Below are 20,880 nucleotides of genomic sequence, written 5' to 3' on the forward strand. Positions count from 1 at the left end.
TATTGGCCATTTCCATCCTTGATACTAAATTTTGAACTTCTGTATTAGAGCTCCAAAATTTACAAGCAGTCTTACATCTAAGTCCACAATGTCTTGTTTTGGATCTTATTTACATTATTTTTATCACAACTCTTTGACTTACTGTGCATCATATGTTATATTTTGGCGAGTTCTTTTCTTAGTTTTATTACTTCCCTCAAGTTATGACTTCTTTACTAGAACTTATGCCTTTGGCTCTTACAATCTCTCTACTAGAACTTATATCATTGGTCATATCTTGCTTCCACGTTTCGTTATGTCTTCCCCTTGTTTTCCTACTTCCTTCAAAAAATATTGTAGAAGCCCTCCATATTGGTCCTCTACAGTGCTTTTCTTTATATGCCTATGCTATCTTAATTGATTCTCTATCACTTTGTCCTTAAGTTGTACAACTCCTACAACTCCTCTAGTACGCTTGATTGTATACTTTGTACGTTAGCCATTCACATTTTTGTTGAATCCTGTTTGTTTTTTAGACCACCTTTGTGGCAAACACTTTGAGACATACAACATTGGAGGCCTCATTGTCATTCTATTATATTTTCTCCGGGCCATCAAGGTGCATCAAGCACATGATTCCCCAAAAGCACTCATCCATTTCATCCAACCAACTGGAATTCTATTACATATTTTATCTATCTCTTTGTTATTTTGTCCGGTAGATCTCAAATAATGAAATAATTTACTTTTTGTATATCATGTTCACTGATTTTGATTGGGCCTCATCTTCTTTGCCTTTTTTTTTAAAGCTAAAATTGCATTCAAGATAATCTATTCTTGTTCCATTGACTTTGATGCCTCTATCCTTTAAACATGTCTTTCATAAATATGACTTAGCATTTAGTCCTAACTCCTAATATTTTGTTATCAATTAACACTTCATCATCGGCAAATAACCTACATCTTCTAGTAGTAAATCCATTCATAATTAGCATAAAAAAGATGGAGTTAGTGTGAATCCTTGGTGCAAGCTGGTTGGGATTGGAAATGTTTTTATTTTGCCACAACAATTCTTAATGCTTTTCACTGCTCTCACATAGACTTGGGCACCAGTCATCTAAGCGAAGTTTAAGCCAAAGCCTGGGATCGCCCATTGTAGCCTAAATGCAAGTTTAAGTTTTGGAGCCTATGCCCAGTTCAAGATAAAAAGTTTAGTGATAAAATGTAGACTAGAATATATAATTGTCTGTGGATAATTTCATGTATGCATGTGTTTAACAGTCTTTTGGACTCCAAATTCTAGTTACTCTGACTCAAAAATAATTGTCATTGTGCAGAGTGTAAGATCAAATTACCGGAGGACTGACAGTTCAAGTGAGGAAGGTTGCCCATCCACTGTGTGAGCTAACCTATCATTGCTGCAAACATCAAAATCCCTGCATGCGCATGTTGCTGTTCGAATGACTGTTAAAGAGCAACACCTGCTTACAGCTTTAGCATAATAGAATGTAAGTATATTCTCTTCAGAGATTCATTTATGATGTTCTCTTCATTTTAATTTTACCTGCTATGAAAGTATAGAATCCTGATGGCATCTATACATGCAGACTAAACAGCTAGCATGTAGCCATATACTGATTTTCATAATCTGATATAAAGTCATGGACCTTAGCATCTTTAAATCAAGATGGTCATATTGAGGGGGGAAATGAATAGAAGATTCATACGAAATATACCCATTACAGATGCTATTTTCATTATACTGCCAAAGGCCTGTATGAATGTGGAACTGTCACTAGGTTTTAATGTCTTCTTCAATTTTTATATTGTACAAACATGCAGTATCTTTATGGATCATATTTGCTTAATGTATCTGATATCATATTTCTAGAGGATGATCTTTGCATTATGGTCCCCTGAAAACAAGAGGTCCATTGCCTGTTGCTTTAACATTGGTAAGCTGCAGCCTTGAATCTGTGAAGTGGATGAGCTTCAGTTACTACCAACAGCTAGGTCTACTATTTATCAGCTAAATGGTACCTGATGTAGTCAGAAGTGGTCCAGAAGCATAATTAGAATGCCACAGATTTAATTGGTTATTGTCTCAAAGCATCATTTTGCAGTTGTCCTGTCATAGGGTCCTAACATTCTTCTGCAGCATACCTGCATCAGGCACAAGCACAGAATGATATTTCATCCTGGTAATATCTAGCTATCACATTTGGAGTTTTGCTCTTGTGATCATAAACAACCAGCCAATATGGTTGCTGGTTATATATCTACCAATATGATCTGGTTTAACCAATCAAACCTGCCATTGCAGACTGCAGAAAATAATTCTTAGGTGGGTAAGTGGAGCTGAAGAACAAACAGAGTAGGAGACTAAGAACTGTAATAATGATTATTAACATTAGCAACTCTGATGAACAAATGCTTCACAATCTTTCATTCTTTTTTATTTTATTTTTCTTCTTTTGTACTTCATCACTTGAGGAGCATTTTTTGTTATCATTGATTGGATTGTGGAAGAGGTACATTCATTTACAGAATCATTCAGAATGAATGGCTCTTCAGGTGAAAGTTGTTGAACCATTCCATGGTGCTATAGAGGCTATCGAGGTGTGCATGCCTGCTTGCCAACTGGTTAGCATCTTGTCACTATGGAAGGAGCGCAAGAAGGTAATGGAACAAGGGAGGCACTAGAGAGCAGGTCGGTTTAGAAGACTAACTCTAGTCTAAACTTGACCAGGACTAAAGGGCTAATCTGACTTGTTTTTGACTATAGTCAGAGGAGTAACTCTAGCTAGAACTTGTCCAGGGCCAATGGACTAACCTTGACTAGGGTTAGAGGACTAGGCAAAATAACCATGATTAGGGGACTAAGCTCGACTTGAATTTGATAAGGGTTAGAAGAGTAATTCCAGCATGAGCTTAACAAGGGTCATAAGCTCTCCTTGAATTGAATTTTGCTAACGTTAGAGAACTAACCCCAGTATAAGCTTGATGAGGATCAGAACACCAATGCTCACTGGAATTTGATTAGGATTAGAGGACTCATCCTGGCATAAGCTTGACTAGAATCAAAGGACTAATCTTAGCTTCAATTTGACCAAGATCAAAAGACTAACTTTAGCTTGGATTTGATCAGATTCAGATGAGTAACTTTAGCCTGAAGGTAGATTTAGAGGACCAACTCTAATTAAGACAACTAAGGTTAGAGAACAATCTCTAGCATGAGCTTTACCGGGTCAGGGGCTAATCCCAGCCTGGATTTAATTAGGGTCAGAGATCCAACCCTTGCTTGGGTTTAACGAGAATTGGACGGCTAACTCAGGCCACATGTGAAAAAGGGCCACAAACTAGGGCTCGAGGGGTTGACCTAGCAACTATGCAAGATATGTTGGATTCAAAGGAATAGATTCTGTTGTGGTAGAATTTCGTCTTGAGATCGGATTGACTGAAGTTACATGGCAGTGGCAGGTCGATGATGGCGATCAGAGGTGGCTCCGGTGAGGATCTTCCGACGTTCAAATCAGAATTCTGGACAACAGAGGAAAGAGGTGAGCATATTGGAAGGGAGGAGTTTTCATATCTTGGGGTCTCCTATGGGCCTTTATTTGTAGGTAGAATCTGAAGAGCCTTGAGGAGGAAGGAGAATCAGACGGTTAGTCTTGACTTATCGAATGAGATTTGATCGTTATCCTTTTTTTATTTGGAGAGATTTATTTGTTATTCCTTCTTTATCTGCTCTGCGGTCAGTTGTCATGTTATGGTCATTTGAATTTTGAAAGAGACATTGGATTTTTAGATAGATTGGGTCCGACAAAGGAGACCAAGGATCGGGTTCCCCAAGCAAGGATCGGAGTTACTGAGGTAAGCAAATCAGGAGGAGTTGATTAAGTCTAGGATACTCATATGCCTCACATCTTCGGCAAGTACAAAATCACCTCCAATGTAAGCCCCCTACTCTCGAGTCCAAGTCAGAATTGGGTCAGATAAAGGGAGTACTTCAGCTTTGCGGAAGATATATCATATCTGTAGCTCTTGATGAGACGAAGGATCATATCATCCTGATGTTTGCAACTTCTTAATGGTTGAGGTCTTCATCGATTTTGCTCGTTGAAGAGCGAGGGACCTTCGAGAGTCATATAGATTATCCCTCATTTATTACCGAAGTCGGTGAGTTAAGGGTCCTTATAGGTTAGCCCTCCGGAGATTCTTATAGGTTAGCTTTCGCTTCTAGTATGATTAAGATCTTTATGGGTGTTGGTTCACTGAAAAGCGAGCACGGCCTTGGGAGATCCTTATATGTTAGCCTATGCTGTTTAGTTATCGAGGTCTTCTATCCATATCGCTTGCTATCAAAATTAATGGGCTAAGGGTCTTTATAGGTTAGCCCTTCGAAGGTTCTTATAGGTCAGTTTTTGCTTCTCTGTGATTAAGGTTTTCATGGGTGTTGGTTAGCCGAAGATGTGGGGCATATGAGTATCTCAGGCTCGGTCAGTCCCTCTTGATTTGCTTACTTTGGTAATTTTGACTCTTATTTGGCTACGGATCCGATCCTTGGTCTCCTTTGCCGGACCCAACTTGATCTAAAAATCCAGTATCTTTTTCAAAATTCAAATGATCATAACATAACAGCTAACCGCAAAATAGATAAGAAAAAAATAATAAACAAATATCTCTACATAAGGGAAGGATAACGGTCAAATCTCGTCTAAGTGAAGGCTGACCGCTTGATTCTCCTTTCTCTTCAAAGCTTTTCAACTTCTGCTTGTAAATAAAGGCTCACAAAGAACCCTCAGGGTATGAAAACTCCTCTCTTTCAACATGCTCGCTCATTTTCTCTGTTATCCAAAATTCTGACTTAAATGTTAGAGGATCTTCGTCGGAGCCACTTTCAGTCGGAGATTTTTCTTATAAGTCTTGCCGCCGCCGCCGTCCAACTCCAGTCAATCTAATCTCCAGATGAAATTCTATCATCCAAATTTGGTTTTGAAGTAATAGAAGACATACCTAAATTTGATTTAGTTAGAGTTTGAGAACTCACTCTAGTATAGCTTAATTAGGGTCATCCAATTTTGAACATGATCGATAATGGCTAGAGAACCAATTCTAGTTTCGGTTCACATCTAGTTAGAGTCAAAGAACTACCTCTAGTCACATCAAGGAGAGGGCCACTAGGACCAAGGGGTTGAGTTGGTTACCATGTACATCTTGGTTTCACGGTCTAGATTGGTATAAAGTATGATTCTATGATTTGATACTTCAAGCGTCCAAATTGAGTATGGATCATTGAGACAGCTTGACTTAATTTGATTGATCAAGTTTCATTTTATATCTCGACCCCCAATTGAATTTGGCAGCCATGAGTTTTCGTGCTCAATTAATTCGTCGTAGTCTTGGATTTTGATTCCCTTCACATATGTTAATTCCGATTTGAACCTCTTTCTTGAACTTGTAACCATTTTCATGGACATAGGTTTAGACGCTCAGGTCTATTTGAAACTTATTTGATTTCTTCTCTCTCTTTTAGTATCTATGTGGATTTAATCTTCTGTGGCTTAGCTCTAATGTCTTTAGGTTTGAGTTGAGTCCGTGCCCTTCCTGATGGACCTAACCCGTTATTAACTAACCATCAAGCTTACCCAAGTTTGTTGCCATTTCCTTGAAACCAACTCATATGTCCAGCCTCTCGGTTACATTTAACCATTTTGATTTGATTCGGATCCTTTAATGGAATAGTCTCTTCTTATGGTTTATTTAGATACAATCTTGGCTGGTATAGATACATCCATATCTTGATTCTCATTTTACAGATAGTGTACTTAATTAAAAGGATCTACGCTACCTGAATTCGGAAACAACCTTGTTTCAGGGGGAAAAAAAAAATTTGTAGTCGTATTTCTTTTTGGAGTCTCCCTTGAACCGCAAGTACCAGATTTTTTATAAATATCGAATGATCCCACATTCTGGTCCCTCGAACATGCGCATCCTTTACAAAATGGGTCAAATTCTTGGCTATTCACAGAAGAGCTAAATGTCAGACTAACATATCAAAAGTGTTTCTGGTTCAAGTGATTTGGTCCAACGTTTCCATATTAAATTGGTCAGTCCCACACTTAACCTGTTAAGCCGATGGGTCAAGAGCGAAGATTTGGTAGGCGAGCTCATAGCAACACTTATTTTCTATTTAAGCGACGACGCTCACTGGATGACCGGCTATGTTGGTGGCAGCAGCGGCAGCGAGGACAAGGCCACGCTCCCACTCCGGCTCGTCCGCCTTCCTCCGAGAGCGCAGCGATTGACTGCACGGGATTGCTCGACTCGCCGGTGGAGAGGGACCGGACCCGTTACAGGCTCGGCTGGTTTCCGATGTTGTCGCGGCGGCAGAGGCTTTCGCCGGGGTGAGTGAGGAAGAATGGATCGGCATTTCGGCGGGCGGAGATATGCCGGGATCTGCGAGGCGATGCGGCAGACGGTGATGGTGGCGGACTGCCGTCGATCCCTCTGGAGCCAGGGGCTCTACGTGCTCGAGGACCGTTCGTTCGGGAGACCGGACAGCTAGGGTTCCCTTAGCTCGGTTGAGGGAGCGGAGCGCTCGCTTCCTCCCCTTTTCTCTGACACGCCACATCACTCCTTGTATTTCACTAATTCCCGATTGCATATGCTCCGAGATTTGCCCTGGTCTACTTGGTCCATGCGATTCTCTTCGGCATTAAGGCGCGACGTGCTCTCCCCACTCTCTCTCTCTCTCTCCGTGCTTCTTTCTCCGCGAGAGGGGAGGCGAGCAATGTTTCTTCTTGAAACAAAAATCATATGGGGCGGGCACTATAAAATATCATGTGGAGGCGGACTTCATAGTTTGCCACGTTTCTTCTTCTTCTTCTTCTTCTCCTTCGGCTTCTTCCCCTCCTCCTCTATCGATAAGGCGAGGCAGCTTTGGAAGGTCTGTTGTTCCGTAGACAACCGGCATGCAGCCATCGTTAGATGGAAAGGAGAAGAGACATGCGGGGAGGGATCTTTTCCCCAGGTTGGCTTCTAAATTTCTTTCTCAAGATTGGCTGGATTCTCTTTCTTGTTCTTCTTCTTATCCTTGGTGTTGCGGTCAATCCCCTCGTCGTCGTCGGGGAACGAGCGTCTGCAAAAGAAAATTACTGACCGAAGGTCGCTCCGCGGGACCTCTGACGGTCAATCAGAGAGGAGATTAGGCAACAGTGAAAAGAAAATAAGGAGTTCAACGAAAGAGGGAGAGAGGAGAGGTTCAGTGGTTTCGAATCGATCTCTAGCACTGTTGCTTTCCCGATATATAAGTGGAGCATGGTATGGCGCCGTCATATGCACGGAAATTGAAGAATTGTCAACTCATGAGGATGTCAGAATCGCCGTGAGTCATCGTGAGGGTGTCAAATCGTAGGTTGACCCATGCCTTAGGTGGGATAATGCCCCTAGGCGACAGTGCCGCATGCTGTTGTCGGGCTGACAGTTTCTGACAGCCGTACGCATCTGAGGGAGCCGATCGATCATAGGTCGGCGGCTAGTTGAGAGGGTCGGGTGATAACTCGGGGCCCCTCCGACAGTCAGTCGGGTGCGTCGCAAGAGTCGGACAGCGGATTTCATAGTGCGGCCGATCGGGAGAGAGGAAAGGGTCTGTTTGACCGACGTATCTTCGGTCGGTCGGTAACGGCAGCTGTCGGTCGGTCGTCAGAGTCGGGCGCTGGTCATGTGGACCGACAATGAGTCGGCGTGAGTGAGGTCGGTCGGTATTCCCCAACACTTGGTCTTCCAGGTGGGTAATGGAGGTGATGTTGTACTTCCTGCGATCTTTTATATATCTTCTTTGTTGCTTCTTGCTCGTCTTCTTTGTATCGCTTCTGGGTTCTAAATGACGAGGCTGTGATGATTCCTGGACGGGGATTTCGCTATATTGTTGAGCGGAAAATGATTACTTTTCTTAATGGCAAGGCAATCTTGGATGGTCTGCTTCTCTTCTTCTGCAGGCAACCGTTTGCAGCCGTTTTGATTTTTTAGTTGCAGGGAGAATGGTGAATCTGAGCCTTTTTTTCCCGTTGCCCTTCTCTGTTTTTCTAATTTTTGGGTTTTCTTTTCAAGATCTTGTATTTTTAAGGTTTCTTTAATTACTTTGCTATGATCGGTGGTTGTGCTGTTGAAAAATTCGTGGCAAACTAAGGTTTCAAATTTGCTATTTTGACTGTTGAATGCTAGGAATTCATATGCTCGCATCAGGGTTTTTATAACGTTCAGGGGAACTACTTCACTTACTTTATCCACCGATAACTGGGGTTCTGCTCTTCTTCTCTGCATCCCTCTCTCCTTAGTCATTCTTTATTTTCTTTCCTTTTAACTTTCGACAAATTGGGACTTGGAAACTCTCTAATGCTATCTTCTAGACCTTGAAGGAAAATTCTTTGAATCATCTGACTTTTTTTTTTTCTTTTTTTCTTTTTTAATTCTCAAGCTCTCATTCAAAAAAGTGAACTTTTGCATGCTAAGTTGAGGAAATTTTATCCTTAAACATCTTAATATTTTATTTTTTGATTTGTTTTCTATGTAAAACATGCCCTATTATTCTTTTTAAAGACTGTGTTTGGTGCTGAATATAATAGTCTTGCTATCTTTTGCAATGAAAAATGACTATGGAGGTGACTTCCGTCCTAATTTCTTTCTTGTATTTACCATTGTTCTCTGTGCTCTTCTGCGTCTTCTTTCTGCATTTTATTACTTTTTAACATATATGGGCTTTCACACAATACTGAAGCATGATAAAATAATAACTTACATTAAGATCTTTCCTCAAGTTACTATGTTTGGTTCCTACTCTCATTACTGAAAGCCCATGGGATCTTGTCCTGCTATAATTGGATTGATATAATGTAGTAAACAACATATACATGCATATGCATGTGTATTCATGCATATCTTCTTTGTGTTTGATTATGTATGAACTTAAATTGCTTGTGACTGATTAACCATGAAAAGAAAAGGTTTGTGATCACTGATCAGAATTAATTGTAAAGATACAATGACAAGAAATGTTCTTCTTGATAAAACAAAATGCCACATGATTGTAATGAAGCCTGGTCCAGGTTAAAGCATGTTGGTATGGCTAAATTCGATGATATAATCCATGATTACTTTAGATGTATGTGTTGCTGCATGGGTAAACTATTTTGTACTATGTAAGTTGACATGATATTGTTGCTAATTACTACATAAGAAGAAAGACTTTGTGCTATTTATTGCAAATTTGAAGGCACTGGCTCCTTTCATTTTACGTGTGCAAGAAAAAGGACCATTCTGTCTAACGTGTTTCCTTGTCATTTTTTTGAGTGCTATAAATAAGAATGTACACATTATTACACACGTATTTGTTCTTTTCCTTGTGATGTTCATTTGGTTGTGTCTTATGGGGTTACTTTAGAGAGGATCAACATGGGAAAAGAATTGTGGTTGAAGGAGATCGTAAAGATGGTATTGAACTATTGATAATAAGTATAACCCACTAACACAAGTGGTATAAGTTGCTGATGAAGGATTGTGAAGCTGGCCTCAAGTATTTGAGTATAAGGCTTTTTGGTTATGATTATGGTGGTCTAAGAGAATCTAAAATAGGTTTTCTTGTGTATGGGCACCATGTGGGTATAAACTGTACTGTACTACACCTTTTAACCTAGTAAGTTTTAGGATGATTACTATTCAAGAGAAAAGGATTGTGCTCTTGTACCTGAACAGAAGATACTTATTTTTTCGTGTTCTTTGAATGCTGCTCAAGGATTAGGAATTTCCTCTACTATTCTATGTTTTTATTGTGCAAACAGATGATATGAGTGGTCTGCTGTTCTTGGAGTTCTCAGGTAATGGATTTTCCCAATCTTTTTACCCTAAATTTGGAATGTGGCATTGCTTTTAGGTCCACATGAAGAGGCTGTGATGATTCCTGGAATAAAGTTTTGCTACCTTGTTATATGGAAAATAGTTACTTCCAATGGCAAGGCAATCTTGGATGGGCTCCTGCTTTTTGACAGGCAACTGATTTGCAGTCGTTTTGATTTAGTTGCAGAAATTTTCAAACTAAGGAATGCTGGATGAAGTGGTGAGTCTGAGCCTTCTCTTCCTCCACTTCTTTGATTTTCTAATTTCCGGCTTTTTGAAGATTTGTTTTTGAAGGGTTTTTTTAAAAAATTTCTTAACTTATAATTAAGTTTCTTCCAATGGTTTCTGAAAAATTCATAGGGTATTAGGATTTGGAGGCTAATGAAAGATTGGGGTTAGGGATTATATTGCTGGCAACCAGATTTTGATTCTGAGAACACAGATTCTCAACTTTTCTATTTGCGTTATCAAAGATCGGGGATTGATTGCTTGATGTTAAGGTCTATAACATTTTTAGAGGTTTTGAACAAGGATTGTTATGTTATACCGGGCTCCATACCAGTTGCCTGGTAGCACAATTCATTATGCTTTCATGCCATGCTCGGTTGGGCCCGTACCAACACGGGTAGAGTGTAGACGGAGAAAGGGGGGGGTGTTGGACCGCTAGTGGAGGGTTGAGCGGAAGGGTGTGGAGGTGGCTCCACTCTCCAATTCTCCGTTTCATTTGAAACAAGGCTCTCGGACGGGGGCTCTTTTTCTATTTCGAAGAATTTCAATGAAGTCGGCAATCCTTTTGCCGACTTCAGTCAATTTTTTCAAAATTAAAAGAATCCATTCGTGCCCGTCACAGGTCTTCCACAGCCCTCCGCAGGCTGCCCACCACCCTCCCTTTATCTTCCTCCCTCTCCCTCCCATCCCCTCTCTCTTTCCTCTCTTCCTTTTCCCTCAACCCCTCTTCACTGGTTTCTTCATTTGAAGGCCAGAATCATCCCTGTCCCTAGTCATTTGACATGGTATGCCTCGAACTAGGCAGTTCGGATGATTCTGCCGATGCTGGTTTTGAATCTGGTCCCCTTCCAACCACATGTTCTCAGTTTTCCTGACTCTATGTTTTTTACTTATCTTTTTCCTAGGTAACGGGGGTTTTGGTCGTGCATGAGTTCCTTTTTCCCTTCATTATTCTCTAGTCTTTTCCTTCTTGATTTCAGCAATAGTATGACAAAAGACAACTTCGCTTGCTTAGGGGCTGACTAGGGTTGGTGACAACTTCAATTTCCTAAAAACTAGGGTTTTGGTCTTGCAAGTTCATTTCCTCCAGAAACTTTCATTAGCATATCTTCTGTGATGGTCATGACTCATGATGTTAATCATGTGGAAGTCTGCCCCCTCTCCCAAACTATGATTTGCTTATATTAACATATGACTTTTTTTGTCAGTGGAGGCAGAAGTTGGGATATATATATATATATATATATATATATATCATTCCGTCCTTCAGTTTTCTGAGGTCATAATGAGATTTTTGTGAGGGCCCATAGATGCACTGTTTTCATGTAGCGCTAAAACCAAAACTTTAGCCATAACATTCAGTTTGCTGTTTCTCTAAAGATGCTTTAAATTTCAGGATTTTCAATCTGAAAATCTTTAATTTAACATGTGCTCATATATACCGTAGACATACGTGAACAAACAATGAATCTACTTGCATGCATACATATGTAAATAAATGTATACATTACTAGTGCTGGAGTTGAATGATTCATGTGGTTTTCTTAAGAAGGAACATTTGATGTATTATGGTGTAATCCCATCAATTACAATTGTTTGGCATAAATTTTGTATATGTACTTTTGTTTCAATTCACATACTTTTGTTTCTTTCTCTTTCTTAATCATTTGTTATAGAGTTGATCATGGAGGGGTTTGTTTGGTAGAAGAAGAAGAATGTAATTGAAATAGGAAAGTGAGATGCACGGTTTTGTACAAATTCTAGCCACCTTGGGTGATCATATATATATATAAGAGATCCCCTAAAATGTATATGCAGTTTTCTTTAATACATATCCAACGTAAAAGCATACAATTAGACACATGTGCCAAGTTGTTTATACTTTTTTTTTGAAAATTCAAAATCACATTACGGATGAATCATCTTCATTCAAATTGTTGATGTTCTCATTTTTTACGATCTTATTTATTTTTCCAGTTTATTCTATAATTTCATTTATATATAAATCTAATTTGCAAATGATTATCTATGCTGTCTGGATCTGCCGAGTTGCTTGCTGTCATTTTTTTTTTTTTTTAATTGTGGTTCAAAATAGTGAGACAAAGCGCGGAAAGTCTGCTGTTCTGTGGTCGAGCGCTTCTGCCATTTGTTCAGTTATGCTGCATAGAAAGATTTCCTCTTTCTTATAACAAAGAATCCGAAAGCGTAACGCTAGAAGCCAAACTGAAGCTATAACATTCAGCATGTTGTTTCTCTGAATTGCTATAAATATTGAGTTTTCATTCTGAAAATTAACATGTGTTCATGTGTACTATAGACATGCATGAGGAAACATTGGCTATGCATGCTAGCATGCATGGGGACATAAATATGTGCAAACATGCACCATTGCTGGGCTGCATGATTTGTATGGTTTATTCAAGAAGGGACTTTGATGTATTGCTGTAGTCCCATCAATTGCAATCGCTTGGCGCAAATTTTTGATATGTTCTTTCTGTCCTAGTTCATGTACTTTTGTTTCTGCTTTCTTTCCAAGTCATTTATATAGGAGTGACTAAGGACGTGTATGTTGACCGGAGTTCTTTATCAAAATAATTTTTTTTAAAAAATTATTTATAAAAATAATATAAATTTTAACTTATTTATTAAATTAATATAAATTTTATAAAATATTATTTAAAATAATATTTTATAGTTTTCACGTTATCACCATTTTTTCATTTTTTTTTCACGATGAAAAAAAAAAAACTCATCATTTCAAATGATTAATTTAATTATTTATTTTTTAAAAAATAAAAAAATAAAATTATAAATTAAAATTTTTTAAAATATAAAAATTTTAATTTTGATTCAAATAAAAATTATTATTTTAAATTAGTATCTCTATTTCAAATTATTTTTTTAAAAAATATTTAAAAACAATTAATATAAAAAAATAAAAAATATCATAAAAAATTGAAAAAAAATAATTATAATTTTAAATTTTTAAAAATAAAAATTTTAATTTTAATTCAAATAAAAATATCATTTCAAATTACAATTTCTTTTAAAATTAATTTTTTTAAAAAAATATCTCAAAAAAATATCTTAAAAATAAAAAATATAAAAATCATAAAAAAATAGAAATAAATAAAAAAATTATAATTTTGAATTTAAAAAATAAAAATTTTAATTTTAATTCAAATAAAAATATCATTTTAAATTATTTTTTTCATTTAAAATTATTTTTTTTAAAAAAATATCTTAAAAAATTAAAAAATTAAAATTATTATAAAAAATAAAAAAAATAAAAATTATAATTTTGAATTAAAAAAATAAAATTAAATTTTAATTCAAATAAAAAACATCATTTCAAATTATTTTTTTAAAAATATTTCAAAAAAATATCTTAAAAAATTAAAAATAAAAAATATCAAAAAAGAGAAAAAATGAGAAAAAAATAAAATTATAATTTTAAATTTAAAAAAAAAAAATTTTTATTGTAATTCAAATAAAAAACATCATTTCAAATTACTTTTTTCATTTCAAATTAATTTTTTTAAAAAAATATCTCAAAAAAATATCTTAAAAATTTTAAAAAATAAAAAATATCATAAAAAAATAAAAAAATAAAAATTATAATTTTAAATTTAAAAAAATAAAAATTTTAATCGTAATTCAAATAAAAAATATCATTTCAAATTATTTTTTCATTTTAAATTAATTTTTTAAAAAATATTTCAAACAAAAAATATCTAAAAAATCCATAAAATAGAAAAAAAGGATAAAATGAAAAAAGTAATTTTTATGATTTTTTATTTTTTATTTTTTATTTTTTAAGATATTTTTTTTTTTAAAAAATTAATTTGAAATAGAGAAATAATTTGAAATGATGTTTTTTATTTGAATTAAAATAAAATTTTTATTTTTTTAATTCAAATTATAATTTTTTATCATTTTTTAATTTTTTAATTTTTTAAGGTATTAATTTTTGTGATATTTTTTTTAAAAATAATTTTAAAAGGAGATTTAATTTGAAGTGACGATTTTTATTTAAATTAAAATTAATTTTTATTTTTTTAAAATTTAAAATTATAATTTTTTTTTTTCAATTCTTTTTTTTTCTTTTTTTATGGTGTTTTTTATTTGTTTTACACTAATTTTTTTCAGATATTTTTTTAAAAAAAATAATTTGAAATGAGAATATAATTTGAAATGGTGATTTTTATTTGAATCAAAATCAAAATTTTTATTTTTTAAAAAATTTTAAATTATAATTATTTTTTTTATTTTTTTAAAAAAAATAAATTAAATTAAATTTTGTCATTTGAAATGGCGAGTTTATTTTTTTCATCTTCCATGTGAAAAAGAGGTGGTGATGTGGACACTATAAAAGTCATTTCAAATAATATTTTATCGTATTTGAATTAGTTTGATAAATAAATTAAAATTTATATTATTTTTATAAATAATTTTTTTTTAATTATTTCGGTAAAGGACTCATGTTTATCGGAAGAAGAGTATAATTAACATGGGAATTGAGCTGTACAGTCTTGTTCAAGTTACACATAAATGCATGCAAGAAGATGTGCATACCAAGTTGTTTATACTGATTTTAAAGAAAAAAATTAAAACAAATTACGTTTGAGGCCGGGTTGGCTGCTGCTACTTAAGAAAGTTCAGAATTTGCAAGTTGCTCGACCACGTTTCAAATATTAGACCAAGTCAACTACTCAAGTCCATGGTACGTTCGAACCTCCGAACCAAACTGAGACCATTCACTTTGAATCACTAAAGAGTGATTACAATGGGGTACCACTTGACGTTTCTTTTCTAAGAGGACTTCTCTGATGCTACTTCAGAATTAGATAGTACGCAAATTTTATGACTTTATATGGGTATTATATTCTCAAATAAGAGGACCTACTGTACTTGAATTTGGAAACAACCTTGTTTCAGAAAAAAAAAAAAATTTGTGGTCATATTTCTTTGTGGAGTCTCGCTGGAACCATAACTACCGATTTTTTATAAATATCGAATAGTCCACATTCTGGTGCCTGGAACATGATTATCCTTAACAAAATGGGTTAAATTCCTGGCTATTCACAAAAGAGCTAAACGTCAGAATAAAATATTAGAGTTTTTGGTTCAAGTGATTTGGTCCAATGTTTCCGTATTAAATTGGTTAGTCCCATGCTTGACCTGTTAAGTCGGTGGGTTAAGAGTAACGATTTGGTTGGGAGAGAATAATAGGAGAGAAGAAAAAAAAAAAAAAAAAAGGAGAGAGAGTTAATATTTTTTTTGGATGAAAATTTTTTTATAAAAAAAAGAAGAAAAAATATAATTTTTATAAATTTATATTTTTTTTTTCGAATGGAGCACAAAAATTCGAAATGTGACCGTGATAAGAGAGCTCATGGCAACTCTTCTTTTCTATTTAAGCGACAACGCTCGCTGGATGACCGGCTACGCTGGTAGTGGCAGCGGCAGCGAGGACGAGGCCAGCCGGCCCCACTCCGGCCTCGTCCACGCTTTCCTCCTCGAGAACGCTGCGGGCTCCGGACTGCCGACTCGCCGGTGGAGAGGGATCGGACCCGTTGCGGGCTCGGCTGGTTTCCGATGTTGTCGCGGCGGGGAGGCTTTCGCCGGGGTGAGGAAGAACGGATCGGCATTTCGGTGGGCGCAGATATGCCGGGATCTGCGAGGCGAGGTGGACTCCGTGGAGTGGTACATGACATGGAGTGTGCAGAGAAGCTCGTGGTGGCGCGGACGGAGGCGATGCGGCAGGCTTTGCTGGTGGTGGCGGACGTGGCCCATCGATCCCTCTGGAACCATGGGCCCTACGTGCTCGAGGACCGTTCGCTCGGTAGAAGGGCAGCTAGGGTTCCGTTCTCTCGGTTGAGGGAGCGGAGCGCTCGCTTCCGCCCTCTTTCCCTAACCATTACTTGCACCAGGTCCGATGGACCGCGCCAAATCCCACGGTGGATAACACGCCACATTACCCCTTGTATTTCACCAATTCCCGATTGCGCCTGGTCCACCGTGCATATGCTCCGAGAGTTGCCGAGAGTTGCCCTGGTTCACTTGGACCTGGTATCACCGTTGCAACGAATATTTTCTCCTGGTACATGCAATAATTTCTCCTCACCAACGTGCTCTGCTCTCTCCGTGTTTCTTTTCTCTTCGAGAGAGGAGGCGAGCAATGTTTCTTCTTCTTCTCCTTGGCTCCTCCTCCTCTCCTTGAGGCGATGATGATGAGTCGCAAAAAGGGTTGTTCTTCTCCTCCTCTTCTTTATATTCCTCTTCCTTCTCTATCGATAAGGCGAGGCAGCTTTGGAAGGTCTGTTGTTCCGCAGATAACCGGCATGCAGCCATCGTTAGATGGAAAGGAGAAGAAGACAATGGGGGAGGGATCTTTTCCCCAGGTTGGCTTCTAAACTTTTTGGTCAAGATTGGCTGGTGTTGGGGTAGATCCTCGTCGCTTAGCCGACCATCGACTATCTCGCCGGAGATTGGCTGCAGCAGTTGGGTTTCTCTCTCTTGTTCTTCTTCTTGTCCTTGGTCTTCCAGGTGGTTAATGGAGGTGATGTTGTGCTTCCTGTGATCTTTTATATATCTTTTTTATTGCTTCTTGTTCGTCTTCTTTGTATTGCTTCTGGGTTCTAAATGAGGAGGCTGTGATGATTCCTGGATGAGGATTTCGCTACATTGTTGAGCAGAAAATGGTTGCTTTTCTTAACGGCAAGGCGATCTTGGATGGTCTGCTGCTCTTCTTCTGCAGGCAACCGTTTGCAGCCGTTCTGATTAAATAGTTGCAGGGAGAATGGTGAATCTGAGCCTTCTTTTCCCCTTCTCTGTTTTTTTAATTGCTGGGTTTTCTTTTCAAGATCTTGTATTTTAAGGTTTCTTTAATTTCTTTGCTATGATCGGTAGTGTTGCAGTTGAAAAATTCATGGCAAACTAAGGTTTCAAGTTTGCTATTTTGACTGTTGAATATTAGGGAATCATATGCTTGTATTAGGGTTTTTATAACGTTCAGGGGAACTACTTCACTTACTTTATTCACCAGTAACAGGGGTGCTGGTCTTCTTCTCTGCTTCCCTCTCTCCTTCATCATTCTTTATTTTCTTTCCTTTTAACTTTTGACAAATTGGGACTTGGAAACTCTCTAATGCCATCTTCTAGACCTTGAAGGAAAATTCTTTGTTGCCATACCAAGCTGCTTTACCAACTGGAATTTCTCTAGTGCTGGTAAGTTCACCTGTTTCCCTTGAATCATCAGACGTTTTTGCATTTTTTTTTTTTTGGTTTTCTTATTCTGAAATTCTCATTCAAACAAGTGAACTTTTGCATGCTAAGTTGAGGAACTTTTATCCTTAATACATCTTAATATTTTATTTAAAGATTTTTTTCATGTAAAACATGCCCTATTATTCTTTTCAAAGACTGTGTTTGCTGCTGAATATAATAGTTTTGCAATCTTTTGCAATGAAAAATGACCATGGAGGTGAATTCCTTCCTAATTTCTTTCTTCTATTTACCATTGTTCTTTATGCTCTTCTTTGTCTTCTTTCTGCATTTTATTACTTTTTAACATATATGGGATTCACACAATACTGAAGTATGATAAAATAATAACTTACATTTAGATCTTTCCTCAATTACCATGTTTGGTTCCTACTCTTGTTACTGAAAGCCCATGGGATCTTGTCCTGCTATAATTGGATTGATATAATGTAGTAAACAACATATACATGCATATCTTCTTTGTGTTTGAATATGTATGAACTTAAATTGCTTGTGACTGATTAACCATGAAAAGAAAAGGTTTGTGATAAGAATTAATCGTAAAGATACAATGATAAAGATACAATGATGACAAGAAATGTTCTCCTTGATAAAACAAAATGCCAAATGATTTTAATGATGCATGGTGCAGGTTAAAGCGTGTTGGCTATGGCTAAATTAGATGATATAATCCACGATTAGTTTAGATGTATGTATTGCTGCACGGGTAAACTACATTGTACTATGTTAAATTGACATGATATTGTTGCTGATTACTACATAAGAAGAAAGACTTTGTGCTATTTATTGCAAATTTGAAGGTACTGGCTCCTTTCCTTCTGTGTGTGCAAGAAAAAGGACCATTCTGTCTAACATGTTTCCTTGTCATTTTTTTTAGTGCTATAAATAAGAATGTACATATTATTACACACGTATTTATTCTTTTCCTTGTGATGTTCATTTGGTTGTGTCTTATGAGGTTACTTTAGAGAGGATCAACATGGGAAAAGAATTGTGGTTGAAGGAGATCATAAAGATGGTATGATGATAAGTGTAACCCACTAACCCATAAGTGGTATAAGTTGCTGATGAAGGATTGTGAAGCTGGCCTCAATTATTTTAGTATAAGGCTTTTTGGTTATGATTATGGTGGTCTAAGAGAATCTAAAATAGGTTTTCTTGTGTGTGGGCATCATGTGGGTATAAACTGTACTGTACTACACCTTTTAACCTAGTAAAGTTTTAGGATGATTACTATTCAAGAGAAAATGATTGTGCTCTCTGAACCTGAACAGAAGATTCTCATTTTTTCGTGTTCTTTGAATGCTGCCCAAGGATTAGGATATTTCCTCTGACTATTCTACGTTTTTGTCGTGCAAACAGATGATATGAGTGGAGTGCTGTTCTTAGAGTTCTCAGATAATGGGATTTTCCCAATCTTTTTTTCCACAAATTGGGAATGTGGCATTGCTCTTAGGTCCACATGAAGAGGCTGTGATGATTCCTGGAATAAAGTTGTGCTACCTTGTTATATGGAAAATAGTTACTTCCAACGGCAAGGCAATGTTGCATGGTCTCCTGCTTTTTGACAGGCAACTGATTTGCAGTCGTTTTGATTTAGTTGCAGAAATTTTCAAACTAAGGAATGCTGGATGAAGTGGTGAGTCTGAGCCTTCTCTTTTGCCACTTCTTTGATTTTCTAATTTCCAGCTTTTGAAGATTTGTTTTTTAAGGGTTTTTTATTTTTAAATCTCTTAACTTATAATTAAGTTGCTTCTGACCGTTTCTTTTTGTGGTTTCTGAAGAATTCATAGGGTATTAGGATTTGGAGGCTAATGAAAGACTGGGGTTAGGGATTATATTGCTAGCAACTAGACTTTGATTTTGAGAACACAGATTCTTAACTTTTCTATTTGCGTTATCAAAGATTGGGGATTGATTGCTTGATGCTAGGATCTATAACATTTTTAGAGGTTTTGAACAAGGGTTATTATGTTGGTATCGGGCTCCATACCGGTTGCCTGGTAGCACATTTCATTATGCTTTCGTGCCGTTCCAGGTTGGACCCATACCGTCGCGGATTGAGGGTAGATGGAGAGGTTGGGGGGGAGGGGGGTGGGGGTATGTGGGGGAGGAAGGGAGGGAAAGAGAGGGTTGGGGGGAAGGGCACGGAGGTGGCTCCACCCTCCAATTCCCCGTTTCATTCGAAACAAGGCTCTTCTTTTTTATTTCAAAGAATTTAAATGAAGTCGGCGGCCCCCATGCCGACTTCAATCAGCCCTTCTCAAGCCTTCCGCAGCCCTCCGTCGGCTGCCCACCACCCTCCCTTTATCTTCATCCCTCTCCCACCCATTCCCTCTCTCTCCTCTCTTCCATCTCCCTCAACCCCTCTTTCATTGGTTTCTTGATTTGAAAGTCAGAATCATCCCTGTCTACTACTCATTTGACATGGTATGCCTTGAACTAAGCAGTTCAGGATGATTCTGCCGATGCTGGTTTTGAATCTGATTCCCTTCCAACCACATGTTCTCAGTTTTTCTGACTCATGTTTTTCACTTCACTTTTCTTTTTCCTAGGTAACGAGGTTTTGGTCTTGCATGAGTTCCTTTTTTCCTTCATTATTCTCTAGTCTTTTCCTTGTTGATTTCAGCATGGTATGACAGAAGACAACTTGGCTTGCTTGGGGGCTGACTAGGATTGGTGACAACTTCAATTTCCGAAGGGCCAACTAGGGTTTTGGTCTTGCAGGGCCATTCCTCCAGAAACTTTCATTAGCATATCTTCTGTGATGGTCATGACTCATGATGTTTGTCATGTGGAAGTCTGCCCCCTCTCCAAACTATGATTTGTTTATATTAACGTATGATTTCTTTTTGAATCAGATTTTGACTGAGTCAATCGAGTCAAGACTAATCCAAAATCTGAGTTTTATATAAGTTGAGACTTATAAAATTGCTGAGTCAAGTTGGTTTTGCCAAGTGTTGAATCAACTCAAATTTTTAAGTTATGTTTTCTACACAAAATAAAGCTACGGTTGCATGCACATGGTCATGTTTTCCTGTATCTATGCGCCAGGCAAATAACGGATGTTTTGCAAATACACTTGCGGACTCTAGATAGCAAAGACGGGATTATAAAATGTTTAATTGCATGTTTGCAGTTGTAATCATTGCAGTGAGAAAGATAGAGCAAGAGTTCATGAATATTACATATCCAACACTCTAAAATTCTGGAAAAATGGGTCTATAATAAAATATGCACCAAAGTAATTCGTTGGAAACCAAGAACACCAAACTAACAGTATCTACAATGCTTATTTTGTGGATGGACTGAAGCATGGAGCGCTGGATGTTGTCAAGCTGTTTTAAAGCAGGTAGTATTGAAATGCTAAGAAGAGAAATTTTTTGTGCACCATGGGTAGTGTAAAAAATTTGATGTGGAGTGTATTGTTTTATCTAATTGGTTCATATAGTCATTATTTGGCAAAGCGCATTTAATATCTGCAGTTTTATT

At 37.1% G+C, this 20,880-nt stretch overlaps 1 protein-coding gene and 1 long non-coding RNA gene across 14 annotated transcripts in view; both read left to right on the forward strand.

Moving 5' to 3' along the window:
• LOC105043202 (uncharacterized) overlaps window positions 1-15,635 on the forward strand; it is a 46,610-nt gene extending 30,975 nt beyond the window's left edge. For 2 of the 13 annotated variants that reach the window (XM_073255969.1, XM_073255960.1), the window contains exons 18-20: window positions 1,317-1,487; window positions 9,819-9,854; window positions 9,977-11,764. Coding sequence is in view for 12 of the 13 variants with exons in the window: in XM_073255960.1 (XP_073112061.1) it covers window positions 1,317-1,382 (66 nt within the window). In the remaining variant the exon portion in view is untranslated. The other 11 variants (XM_073255968.1, XM_073255957.1, XM_073255963.1 and 8 more) reach the window with 10 other exon arrangements.
• A 183-nt stretch (window positions 15,636-15,818) lies between these two features.
• LOC140857224 (uncharacterized) lies at window positions 15,819-20,370 on the forward strand. The gene is made up of 2 exons (XR_012140836.1): window positions 15,819-19,027; window positions 20,031-20,370. It is a non-coding gene; the product is annotated as an uncharacterized lncRNA (long non-coding RNA).
• The last annotated feature ends 510 nt before the right edge of the window (window positions 20,371-20,880 follow it).

Source organism: Elaeis guineensis, chromosome 4 (genome assembly GCF_000442705.2).
Source record: "Elaeis guineensis isolate ETL-2024a chromosome 4, EG11, whole genome shotgun sequence".
Taxonomy (NCBI): domain Eukaryota; kingdom Viridiplantae; phylum Streptophyta; class Magnoliopsida; order Arecales; family Arecaceae; genus Elaeis; species Elaeis guineensis.